The sequence below is a fragment of the Ornithodoros turicata genome, chromosome 2 (genome assembly GCF_037126465.1).
Source record: "Ornithodoros turicata isolate Travis chromosome 2, ASM3712646v1, whole genome shotgun sequence".
Lineage (NCBI taxonomy): Eukaryota > Metazoa > Arthropoda > Arachnida > Ixodida > Argasidae > Ornithodoros > Ornithodoros turicata.
In genome coordinates, this window is record NC_088202.1 from 149,885,853 (window position 1) to 149,898,747 (window position 12,895).

At 44.2% G+C, this 12,895-nt stretch overlaps 1 protein-coding gene across 7 annotated transcripts in view; it reads left to right on the plus strand.

The window, feature by feature from the left end:
- Window positions 1-12,895, plus strand: part of LOC135386392 (NGFI-A-binding protein homolog) — a 331,002-nt gene that overhangs the window by 230,146 nt on the left and 87,961 nt on the right. For all 7 annotated transcript variants that reach the window (XM_064616302.1, XM_064616301.1, XM_064616303.1 and 4 more), the window contains one exon: window positions 10,748-10,849. In XM_064616302.1, coding sequence (XP_064472372.1) covers window positions 10,748-10,849 — 102 coding nt within the window. The remainder of the gene's footprint in view (window positions 1-10,747; window positions 10,850-12,895) is intronic.

Genomic DNA, 12,895 nt, shown 5'->3' on the forward strand with positions numbered 1-12,895 from the left:
TCGTCTGACTTATTGTAGTTGAGCTGCCTTTCTTGATCAGCCTCTAGGGGCGCAAACAGTATGATTAAACACACAGAAATAAAGTCTCCTTATCCCCTGCAAATTCCTGGGGCATATACCGTATTTTCCGCTGTATAACGCGCACCCCTAAAAACGGGCCGAATTTGAAAAAATGTTGGATGTATAACGCGCACTGCAATGGTGCTACAAGCTTCTGTACTGCCACCAGTATACACAATAAACCAAAGCGGTGTATCATATATGGATATGCTATATTTGAAACGCTGTCATAGTATACTTGAGTCTCCTCTCTGCTTTCAGTTTCGCGTCCCTTCTCAATCACGCCATTCTTCTTAAAAGAATTCAAGATAATTGACTGCTGAATAGCATCCTTAAGCAGCACCATTAACCTTTTATGAAGTTCAATGCCCTTTCGCCGGTTTTGTCAACTGACCCAAAGAGATGTGTGGGAAAGCCACAGCCCACTCTGGAAGAGGAATTTGTACGTCACTGAATTGAAAAGGAACTTTGCAGGAGAAAATTTCCGTGTATAAAACGCACCGTTAGATAACGCGCAGGACCTCTTCAGAACACTTTACTGTATAACGCGCGCGTTACACACTGAAACATTCATCACGTCACCAACTAGCGTTTGCAAAAAAGAATTGAGCATTAACTTGAAGTTTTAGGAACGCATGATCTTGGTTCAAAGTTAACCAGCGTTGGTGAAACCGTGCCTCTTCCATTTGCTCGTTCAAAATCGCCCTTAGTATATAAATACCCATTCGTCCTGTCTAACTCCTACAAGTATTTACGTCTTTATCTTGGAATTTGCTACTCTTTTCTGAACCGCACTGTTGTAAGTGATGCCAACCGGAAGCCTGGTTATCTCAGTCGGAACCTCAAACTAGCGCTTCCCACTATTAAACTTGTTACATATCTAACTTTGATCCGGCCCACACGAAAAGGGTGTATACCGAAATAAACCGTCCAAAATGAATCATTCCGGAAATAAATCGTGTTAAAATAAATCGTATCAAAATAAATCACTCTAGGAATATATCGTGTTAAGATAAATCGTGTCAAAATAAGTACTCCTACGCTTTTAAAAATCCCACCCTACCGACGAGACAACCACCGGCAGCTATCCCGACACCGACAAAAAGCCGCCTCGACGCCTCTGTCTTGCCGGTCGCCCGTATGGACGGTACAGCACAGGAGCGGCAGCGGCGCACATCCCGGACCGATGCGTTCCATCGGGATATGCGGCTGGCAGCACCGCCAAATATATAGCTACTGTTAAAAATAAGTCCGTAGAAAAACGGGAATTTTACGCGATATGATATTGCCATACATTTGTCCGTTTTCTGATCAACGGAGCACAGTTTTTTTACAAACAAATGCTCTGTTGCAAGACGTTACGAAAGCGCCGTAGAAAAACGGACATTTTTACCGATGCTGTACTTGCAGAGATTTGTCCGTTCTACGGTGTACGGCGAACTGTTTCTTTATCGCACATGTTCCGTTATAAAATGTTAAGGTGCGCCGTCTTTTTACTAGTGATTGTTCCTTTATAATGAAATATACCAGCTTTTTTTCTACAGCTCCACGCGTTTGCACTAGCTCCTGTACGACGCACAATCCTTATGCACGAGTGGTACTTATGACGAGGTACTGCTATTCAACCCATACCCAATTGTACTAACGGAGACCGCATATAAATGCTTCACAGGAACAAAGATGTGTAGACAAATAGTAGAACAAGGGCATCGCAGCCTCTGACTGATATACGGTACGTTGTAATTGTGCTCTGGAGTTATAATACGTCTCTTCTAGGCTGGAAAACCTAATTGAATACATCCACAATGTAATATTCGCTCCTCAGATTACTTGCCACCAACACAACAGGTGCTGGAACCGTGCTTTATAAAAATATTTCTTTAACAAGTGTATTGCTGGAAGGCTGACTTCGTTTGACGCAACAGCTCAATCACCTTGAGTGCCTTTCTTGAATGTGTCTTCCTGACTTGTCTTGTGCTCCGCTCCTCTGGCTGGTTCACTTCCTTTGTATCGTTTTCGTAGAATTCTTCCCATGTCCTAAGTCATTAATTCTTTCCATTTAGCGCGCACTCAATCTTAAAGTCCATATGAAAGAAATCAGCGTGCTCATATTGGGACATCTTTTCTGAATAAAGTATTTCTCCAGGAAAGGTTTCAGTTAAACAGCGATGAAATCCTATATTCTGACGATTATCTGTTTATTCGTGGTGAGATGTATGTAGGAGCAATGATGATTTCAGTACAGGATTATGGTAATAAATTTTTCTTAAAATAAAGACTCTTAATTTTAGGGCATAGTGAACAATATGTGAAAGTCATTGATGTGATGCGCGCGGCGGTTTTAATTGGCAAGGATACTCTGCGACCTAGATTCCACTTTTGGGATTCCACGTCAAGAGATCCAACGGGTCAAGAGATCCATCGAGTCAAGAGATCCACCGATGGATCACTTGACTCGGAGGATCTCTTGAACCGGTTGGATCTCTTGACTCGTCTGAGGGGTCTTGGATCTTTTGACCCCTTTCTGCTACGTCGTTAACTCTAACATCGCTAAGCAGAAATTACTCGTATCGAAATACGAAGGACTCGTTTTACGTGAGGTATAAATAGAATACAAATACACATCTCATTTTTATTGATTTAGTTACTTACTTTGTAACGCATAGCGCAGTCAAAGAAAAGCCCACAGTTGTCTTAAGTAATTTTTGTTAAAAACAGGTGGTTGCATTGTAAGATCAACCTCTTTGTAAAACAGGATTTATAGGAGTGCTGTCTTTTCTTTTTCTTTTTTTTGACAGCGCTTTGTGTTAGAGATTATTTCTACAGTTAGCGATTCTTTCTACGATTCTTTGTACGTTGAGCTCAATATTCTTGGTAACAAGCATCCGCTCTTGCATAGCGTGTTGTAGTGCTAGGGACAATGGACATAAACGTGCAAAGGCAAAAGGAGGACTCGCCGCCGTAACCTAACAACCTCAGGATTTTGTGTGCGTGTGCGTGTGTGGTAAGAAGAAAGAAAACACCGAAAAGTCTTCACTGTTACCGGGCGTATTATTTCCTAACTTAATACTACGTACAGCGCAATCGTTCTGCAATGAACATGGTAAGGGTAGACTTTCTTTTCTGTCGTGAATCCTGACCAATATGACGCTTTGACTGGTTGGATCTCTTGACTCGCCCGTCACGTGACCGGTTGGATCACCTGACTCGATGGATCTCTTGATTCGTTGGATCTCTTGATTCGTTGGATCTCTTGACCGGGTTGGAGCTCTTGACGCTTTGGATCTTTTGACTCGCCTGTCACGTGACCGGTTGGATCTCTTCACTCAATGGATCTCTTGACCGGAAGCGCTAACCAGGGTTTCAGGTATAGATTCGTTTCAAGTTGGAACGTTTGACGTAGCCTAAGGTTCGCCATGACGCCCTTGATTATATATACCCAATCGGTGTTATATGGATTGTCGTCTGACTTATTATAGTTGAGCTGTCTTTCTTGATCAGCCTCTAGGGGCGCCAACAGTATGATTAAACACACAGAAATAAAGTCTCCTTATCCCCTGCAAATTCCTGGGACATATACCGTATTTTCCGGCGTAAAACGCGCACCCCTAAAAACGGGCCGAATTTGAAAAATGTTGGATGTATAACGCGCACCGCAATGGTGCTACAAGCTTCTGTATTGCCACCAGTATACACAATAAACCAGTGAAGCGCAGGTTTCGTCGTCTGCTATTACGGCACATTTCGACAAATTCCTCGAAAACGACTTGGTTATTCCGAATAAAACTTTGACGGTTGTATATGTACAGTACTCGTGAAGATAGTTTTGGCTAAATTTCTGAATCGCCCCGGCTGTACGAGACCGTTCCTTTAAGGACAAAACAACGCCAGATCCTATCTGTATAAGTTTGTTGGAGGACAATGGCAATTTCAATGACTACTTTGCTGGAACCGTTCAGTCAATTCATAGTCGCTCTCCTGACAGTTTCGTGTTATCCTTACCTGATGTTTCTACATCCTTTCTTATACAACCTCACATCCTTATAACTAAATCTGAATCTTGTGAACTTGAGAATATTCCATCCATCTCCTTTTTTCCCCTCTCCTATCATCATCATCATCATCATCATCATCTTGAGAATAATCAAAATTTCATTTTGAAAGGTTCTGCGCCCATCTTTGCTCCTACATTGACAACTATCTTCAATAAGACCTTTCGATTTTGCGTGTTTACAACTTCATGCAATTGCAATGCTCAATCACTTTGAAATTTCGAGAGAACGAAACCCGAGACAGGGAAGACTTTTTTTCCCGCCTGTCTCGGGTTTTGTCCTCTCGCAGTGATGCACCAGCCAGTCAGCACCCTTCAACTCCTCTCAATTACTCTGAAATTTACCACGATAGAATTGAGAGAGTCAATGCAATAACCCGTGTAGAGACACAAGACCAGAAATGCATTCTTCCGCGAGCAGTGCGCGCCGTGCTGATGCTGTCTGGGCAGGCGCGCTGTGCGAGCTCCGTGGAGCTCCGCACTGATGGCCGGCGGTCGACGGACTGCTGCCGGCTGCATTTTCCGTCGAATCATCGCTGCGGGGTGCGGGCCGCTACCGCTCCTCTGGTATCCACGCGAACGATCGGCGAGAGGGAGACGTCAGGGCGGCTTTTTCGTGGTGGATTTCGAAACTGGACGGTGTCGGTATAGCTGCCGGTGATTGTCTCGTCGGTAGGGGGATTTCGAAAACCGTATAGGGCTATTAATATGACTTATTTTGGCACGATTTATTTGAACACGATTTATTTCGGGATGATTTATTTTAGACGGTTTATTTCGGTAACCTCCGTACTAAATACGCCTGCAGCGTCTTGAACTCTTGCCAGGCTCAGGATGTAGCAAGAAATTTTTATTGGGGGTGCTACGCCCTAAATCTTGCTAGTCTCGTTAATCTACTTGAATCTGTTCAAAGCCGTGCTACTTTTTTATTTTATCAAATTGAATTATACCTATCCCTAAATCGTCAGTCGGCTTACGTAGTCTTTCACGTCCCACAAACTGTTAGACCTGATTCGGACGGGAAGGAACCGTGTTTATTCGACTTCGGACAGCAGAGCGCGCCACGCAAATGAAACAATTGAGCCTGATGACGAGCTACCTTCATGGTCATGCTCCTCATTCATTATCTCACAAAGTTGTTGTCTTTCACTTGGTATAATTTTTGTTTGGTGATGCCTTTTTCACAAGTTCTTTCTTTCTTAGTTCCGCTCTTTCTTTTAGGGCCGATTATCCCTGTAAACTTGACCATATTGTTTGTCGTTGGTCTCACTTTTGTTATTCGTTTTCTCCCACAAACGATTGGAAAGACCAGCTGCTAGTTTCCATATTAGATTATGTTGTTTTTCGTCACTAGTCGTGTATACAGGGTGTCCCAAAAAACGTGTCATTGCAATTTAATAAAAAAAACTACGCCACCTAGAATCATGCGGTCAACGGCATTTCTTCTTACTAGGTTTTTGCCACCTCCTGAGTCGCATGTCATGTAACCTAGTTTAATTATGTAAATTTTTGCCAAGTGAACTCGGAACTTTGCCAAGTAAATGTCACTTTTTTACCCCACCAACATGAAGAGCGTGCCGAATTTACTCAAATTCACGATAATTGACAGTGATATCTAGGATCTATCCAATCGTTAAAAATAGCCCAACACCATGCTTCTCGGGGCACGTGACTATAACGCGAGAGGAGTTTTTGAGCGCAATCGCTCTCAGTCCGACGAAAGGAGGTTGGAAACCCAGCCCACAGAGTGATAGTAGAAAAAGTGACAGTTCCCGAAATTGGGAAGGTATGGTCCCAGCTGATGTCTGTGTTATCTCTTTCTACCATGCGGGTGTGTGCTGGGTTTCCAACCTCCTTTCGTCGGACTGACAATTGCTTCGCTGAAAAATTGGTCGCGCGCTATCCTCTGCGACCTCCGTAGAGCATGATTTTCGGCTACCTTTTCCGAGACGATGGCTCCTCAATATTCCTGTCAATTATTATTAATTTGAGTAAATACGGCACGCTGTTCGCATTGGTGGGGTAAAAAAGTGGCGTTTACTTGGCAATTTTTTTAGTTGAGTTCGCAAAAATGTGCATAATTAAACTTAGGTTACATGACAAGCACATGAGCAGGTTGCAAAAGCCTAGTAAGAACAAGGGACTGTATATGGCGTAGTTTTTTAAAATTAAAATTGAATGACACGTTTTCTGGGACACCCTGTATATAATGATGTCTTGCATGTCCCGCCACGGGGTAGAGAAACTTGCCATTTATAATCTCAAAATCAAGTTGTTTTTATCGCGCCCCTTCACGTAACGCGCCTATGTGGGTATTTGGGGAAACGACATAAATAAGAACTAAAAATTATAATATATGTACGTATCTGTTACACATATTCCGCAATATTTGCAATGCATTTTAACAATTCTTTGGTGTACATCAGTAACACGCTATTTGTGTGAGTTTTCAACATAAATTACATCCCGCGACAGTTGTCCTGGTATGAGTTGGCTTGGTACGTGCTGGTTAGGTATGAGTTGCGCCGGTATTGGAACTCTGGGAAAATTAGCTGAGACGTGGACATCGTGACGTTTACCAGCAGCATGGCCGAGTCATGCTCGTTGGTGTTGGAAATCGGCTTTCCAGACGGCACAGTTCCCCATCAAGTCGGCCCAGGACGCTCCCCTGTCCACGCCACTCATAGCCACAGTTGCTTCGCGGTGTTAACACGAAAAAAAAAATTTCTCTCGATATAGAGATTGTGATTGAGATTCATTCTGACAGAATTCTGTGGCTATATATATGTATACGAGCGGCGGGGAACAGATGTCTGCTTGATTCGTCTGGAGACGACAGAGACCGGGATTCGAACCCGTGGAAGGCGATCATCCTAACCACTACAACGAAGAAACAAAAAGCGGATTTACCCTCCAAGTACTTTCCGTTCTACAATGCGAAAACCGCCTCTTGTCCCCGTACCGTAGCCGTTGATCAAACATGTCATCCATTACTGCTCTTTTCCACTGGAATGGTGAGGTACACAACAAGTTAAAGAACATGTTGTATTCGTTGCGTTGCTTCATTTCCAAGACTGCGTGACTGTAGCAAGAAAAAGTCCATTCATCGTAGCTTCTTTCGCGTCGTCGCCCATAGTTACAGGCTTCGGGGCGATGGATGGTGTCACATGGCCACGTTTGTAAAGACTGGTCCCTTTATGCTGGCAAAGATGAGTACAGTCTCTCGTTACGAATCTTGCTGAGGTAAATTGTTAAACGTACTGAAAAGCAGAGAGGTGTTATTCATAACCGCGACGTCACAATTAAGAATTAACTAATCACAATCGTGCGGCCGTAACTGTGGAAACGATCTTCCAGTATACACAGAAAGCCCGATTGGCTGACATCATGGCTGGCTGATGTCTGTGTGTGAAGGAGTGAGAGGAGGTATCTAGGTCTGAGCTCCCAGTACTCTTACGTCCAATTTTGGTCCCAATTAGACGCATGGTTTCTGGAAAGCTAAAATTGAATATTGCGGGTAATACTGTGCCGAAGAGGTCACCAACCGCGCATTGCTCGTCAAGTACGGCGGAAAACAACATTGTATGCGGACAGCAATGGGTCTAAAACGAAACTAGTTGGGTGCGTAGCCATCAGCAATCAGTAGGGAACATACGAGGGTGGTTCCATAAGTTTCCGGCCCGACCGACATTTAATAGTCATAGAGACGAAACAAGTGTATCACTTTTCGACATAGTCACCCTTAACTTCGATGCACTTTTGACACCTTTCAACCAGCATTCTTATACCCTTGAAAAAATAGTCCGAAGTTTTGTCCGCAAAATGCTGGAAAACTGCCTCTTGCACCTCACTATCGTTTTGAAATCTCCGTCCTCTGAGATCCCTAGTTTGAGAACAGGAAGTAGTCACTCGGTGCCAAGTCTGGACTCTAGGGTGGGTGGTGGATTTCTTCGAAGCCGCACTCCTTCAGTGCAGCCTTGGCAACAGAAGCCGTGTGGACAGGGGCATTGTCCTGGAGCAACCGGACACCTCGACTTGCGCCTCTTTTCCTTGATGGCGTCTCGCAGTCGGTGCAGGAGTGAAGTATAATAAGTCGCATCCACTGTGGTGTTCCTCTCTTTGAAGGCGATGAGGAGGATCCCGTCACAATCCCAAAATATTGTTGCCATGCTCATCTTTGTGGATTGTGTGACCTTGGCTTTTCTTGGTGGTGCTTCTCCTGGTTTGCACCATTCCATCGACTCCTTTTTCGAAAGGGGATCATAGTAGAGCACCATAGTCTCATCCCCTGTGACAATTGACTTCAATATTTCTTCTTCGTTGTCTTGACAGAGCTCCAAAAACTCTGGCACAGACGGCGCGCTGTTGCTTTTGAACTGACGAGAGAAGTCGTGGCACCCATCTCGCACTGACCTTTTTCATGTGAAGGCCCTCGCCGATGATGCGAAAAACGGTTGTTTTGGAAAGCCCCAGCCTTTCTGAGATTTCCTTCACCTTCAGACGCCTGTCGCTCAGCACCTCCTCCTCGACAAGAGACAAATTTTCCTGTGTCACCACTTCCACTGTACGCCCATCGCGTGGATCATCTTCAATGGACTCTTGCCGCAGTCGAAACTGCTTAGCCCAGTCTTTTAGCGTTGTGTACGACGGAGAGGCTTCCCTGTACACGTTGTACAGTCGCGCTTTAATTTCTTTAGGCGAAAGTCCCTCTTTTGTCAAGAATTTTATCACAGCGCGGTACTCGATTTTTTCCATTTTAACTGAAGAGTACACCCTGGCTGTTTGAAATGCCGCTTTCCAACCGACAAAAGCATGGAGAGGGTTGAGGGTGGTGCTCCGGCCCTCCAACAGATGGCGCCACGCGTCCTTAATCGCTTTTTCAAATTCGCGCGCATTTTCTACCTCGGGCCGGATACTTATGGAACCACGGTAGATCACTGTTGCTTCACGAATCGGATGCTAGCAGACCGTTTTACCTCAATCTTGCTAGCTAATTAAAAATATTAAGCGTCACCTTTGTAACTTGAAACAAAGCTGTGAAACATACACTGCCGCTTTATGATACCCTTAAAAATAGTTGACTTGGTCTCACAAGCGGCGTATAGTCTCATTTCCAATGGCAACATTTGCTTCGGCAGAAGGCTTGTTACTGCGCTTTCGCCACGCGTATTTCGAATGTACATGAGGGGAACCAGTCAGTGATGAACACTTGTTCTTTAATGGATACTAGCTTTCATGTAAGAGACTACATTTCTTCAGGTGTCAGACAGCTCAAGAAATGTCGTCTGCTACATGATACAGAACAAGTGTTCATCGTTGGTTCTCTTTTGTATTACTATGCGTATTCCTTGAGTTTTATTTTAGTATGTGCTGGAACATCCACAACAGTTTTATTGACAAGTCAAAGATACACTTCTTCTCGTCTTTCATTGTGGATCGATGACTGTTCACGTGACCTGCTCCTATAGAATCCATCATCCTGCATCAGTGGGGTTATGGCACGGGATTAAAAGAAGGTCCTCATAAAGCCAAACTGGAATAATTCAGTGGACGTTGTTGATGCTGACCTTCCTCATTCAGCACCTTCACAACGCCCATGATCACCTTCGGGGACCCAGAGACATGGGACGAAGAAGGCGACGACACTGCCCAGGGTGTCTCAGGGTATTCTTCCATCGTCCTGCTTCACGAGCTAGTGTACGCCTTGTTCCTTATCCCAGTGCTTTTTGCTCGACAGCACAACACCACAACACCATGGATTAATTGTCATCGATCGGACGTGGTCTCAGATAGCGGACTTAGGAAATCGACTCTTTAGTATGGAAGGGTTCACCTCTAGTTGCAAGGAGAACGAACAAAACTAATCTCTCAGGACATACCTGGTCAAGAAAGCTTCCGAAAGGAGCTTTTGTTATAGAATAGCCCTCCTGCTGTTCATCCGGTGACAATTGTTCTTTTAACGTGCAATAAGTTCTTTATGGTTGCGCAGATTCTCCGTACACAAAAGCAATGGCATCAAATGTCGGAAATACTAAGTCCAATGAATCCGCATTACCAACTGCTTGTTTCTCAACCGCCAGTTGAAACGTCCTTCTGCCCAAGGATCTACCCTTCTTTTTCTCTTATGAGGACGACGGCGCTAGTGATGGCCATTTTCTTCTCGATCGACGCCAAAGTCTTAGCTTCGTGACGAGATGTACGCCCTTCTGATAAAGTTTGCTGTAACGTCTTTGACTAGAATGGGAACCACACGGTGTCTGTTTGCTACCAAGCCGATGATGCTAACTCCTAAAGAACAACTCAAAACATGGACAACTACTAGTAGAAAACTCTCTGTTGGACCCGAGTCTTTTCCTTACGATCTACGTTCGCTGATTTTCCACTTTTCCAAATACATACTGGGGGTTATCCCTTATGAGATAGCGAACGCACGCAATGTTTGAGTTTGTGACATTCAAACTCCAACTTAACACGCAATGTTCTGGTGGTTTGCATTCTATTTCGAAAGACGTTGCAAAACTTGCGTCATTTCGCTTAAACACAGTACGTATTGTAAATCACACCTAGTTTGCAGTTTTCGTTAAACATTGGAGCAAATGGTCGGTTAGAGTTGCTGACCATTTTATTCTCTTTCAGTCGCGATGACGTCACAACCGACCAACGAATCGGAACTGCAGTTGTACAGGGTCCTTCAACGAGCGAACCTGCTCTCCTATTACGACACTTTCATTTGTCAAGGTCAGTACGTTTCCTCTGGAATTGCCACTTGAGTTCGTTTTGAATACGCATTTGGAGAATAGGGGCATCGCAGTCATAGTGAACTATCACTTGCCCCTTGAAACGAACCGTTGCTCGGAACATGATTGCGATATGCGTTTCTTTGACAGCTTTGAGTGTCTGTTTCCCTAATGAACTCATTTGGGCTTATGATGCGCACAGAAGAATTCTTTACAAGTCTATAAGAGGAAGCTTCAATGGTTCCCCACCGATCACCTCGTGTGCAGGACGTTTTCCGTATTGATTGTGACACGGATTCGGTGTATATTTTTGAGTGCTTACCTTCCTGTGAAATCGTTGTTTTTCGGTTGATGTACGTTGGTTTACCCCTTGACGAATTTGAATTGTAAACACGTTGTGGTGCTAAACAGATATGAAACTTGCTTGCATATGAACTGCAGATATTACTTACGAATTAATTAAAATTCTACGCCTAGCTCTTTTCGTCGTTATCATTGTGCAATCTTTTTAGACAGTGCTTCTGGAGAGAAGTGAGGCTTGTAGTATATCCTCTCCCAGGCGGAAGTTGAACTCTGGATTGCTCTGTCCATATCCGTCTCATGTGGCATTTAATTGCATATGAAAATTCTACGCCTAGCTCTTTTCGTGGCTGTTATTATGCAGTCTTTTTAGACCGTGTTTCTGGAGGGGAGTGATGCTCTAGTATATCCTGTCCAAGGTGGACGTTGAACTCAGGACAGCTCTGTCCAAATCAGTCTCATGTGGCGTTTACTGCATGTGAAAATTCTACGCCTAGCTCTTTTCGTGGCTATTATTATGAAATCTTAGACTGTGCTTCTAGAGGGGGTGAGGCTTCTAGTATATCCTGTCCCAGGTGGACGTTGAACTCAGGACAGCTCTGTCCAAATCAGTCTCATGTGGCGTTTACTGCATGTGAAAATTCTACTTCTAGCTCTTTTCGTGGCTATTATTATGAAATCTTAGACTGTGCTTCTAGAGGGGGTGAGGCTTCTAGTATATCCTGTCCCAGGTGGACGTTGTACTCAGGACAGCTCTGTCCAAATCAGTCTCATGTGGCGTTTACTGCATGTGAAAATTCTACTTCTAGCTCTTTCCGTGGCTATTATTGTGAAATCTTAGACTGTGCTTCTAGAGGGGGTGAGGCTTCTAGTATATCCTGTCCCAGGTGGACGTTGAACTCAGGATGACGCTGTCCAAATCACTCTCATGTAGCGTTTACTTCCATGTGAAAATTCTACGCCTGGCTCTTTTCGTGGCTATTGTGAAATCTTAGACTGTGCTTCTAGAGGGGTTGAGGCTTCTAGTATATCCTGTCCCAGGTGGACGTTGAACTCAGGATGACTCTGTCCAAATCACTCTCATATGGCGTTTACTTGCATGTGAAAATTCTACGCCTGGCTCTTTTCGTGGCTATTGTGAAATCTTAGACAGTGCTTCTAGAGGGGTTGAGGCTTCTAGTATATCCTGTCCCAGGTGGACGTTGAACTCAGGATGACTCTGTCCAAATCACTCTCATATGGCGTTTACTTGCATGTGAAAATTCTACGCCTGGCTCTTTTCGTGGCTATTGTGAAATCTTAGACTGTGCTTCTAGAGGGGTTGAGGCTTCTAGTATATCCTGTCCCAGGTGGACGTTGAACTCAGGATGACTCTGTCCAAATCACTCTCATATGGCGTTTACTTGCATGTGAAAATTCTACGCCTAGCTCTTTTCGTTGCTATTATTGTGAAATCTTAAACTGTGCTTCTAGAGGGGGTGAGGCTTCTAGTATATCCTGTCCCAGGTGGACGTTGAACTCAGGATGACTCTGTCCAAATCACTCTCATATGGCGTTTACTTGCATGTGAAAATTCTACGCCTGGCTCTTTTCGTGGCTATTGTGAAATCTTAGACAGTGCTTCTAGAGGGGTTGAGGCTTCTAGTATATCCTGTCCCAGGTGGACGTTGAACTCAGGATGACTCTGTCCAAATCACTCTCATATGGCGTTTACTTGCATGTGAAAATTCTACGCCTAGCTCTTTTC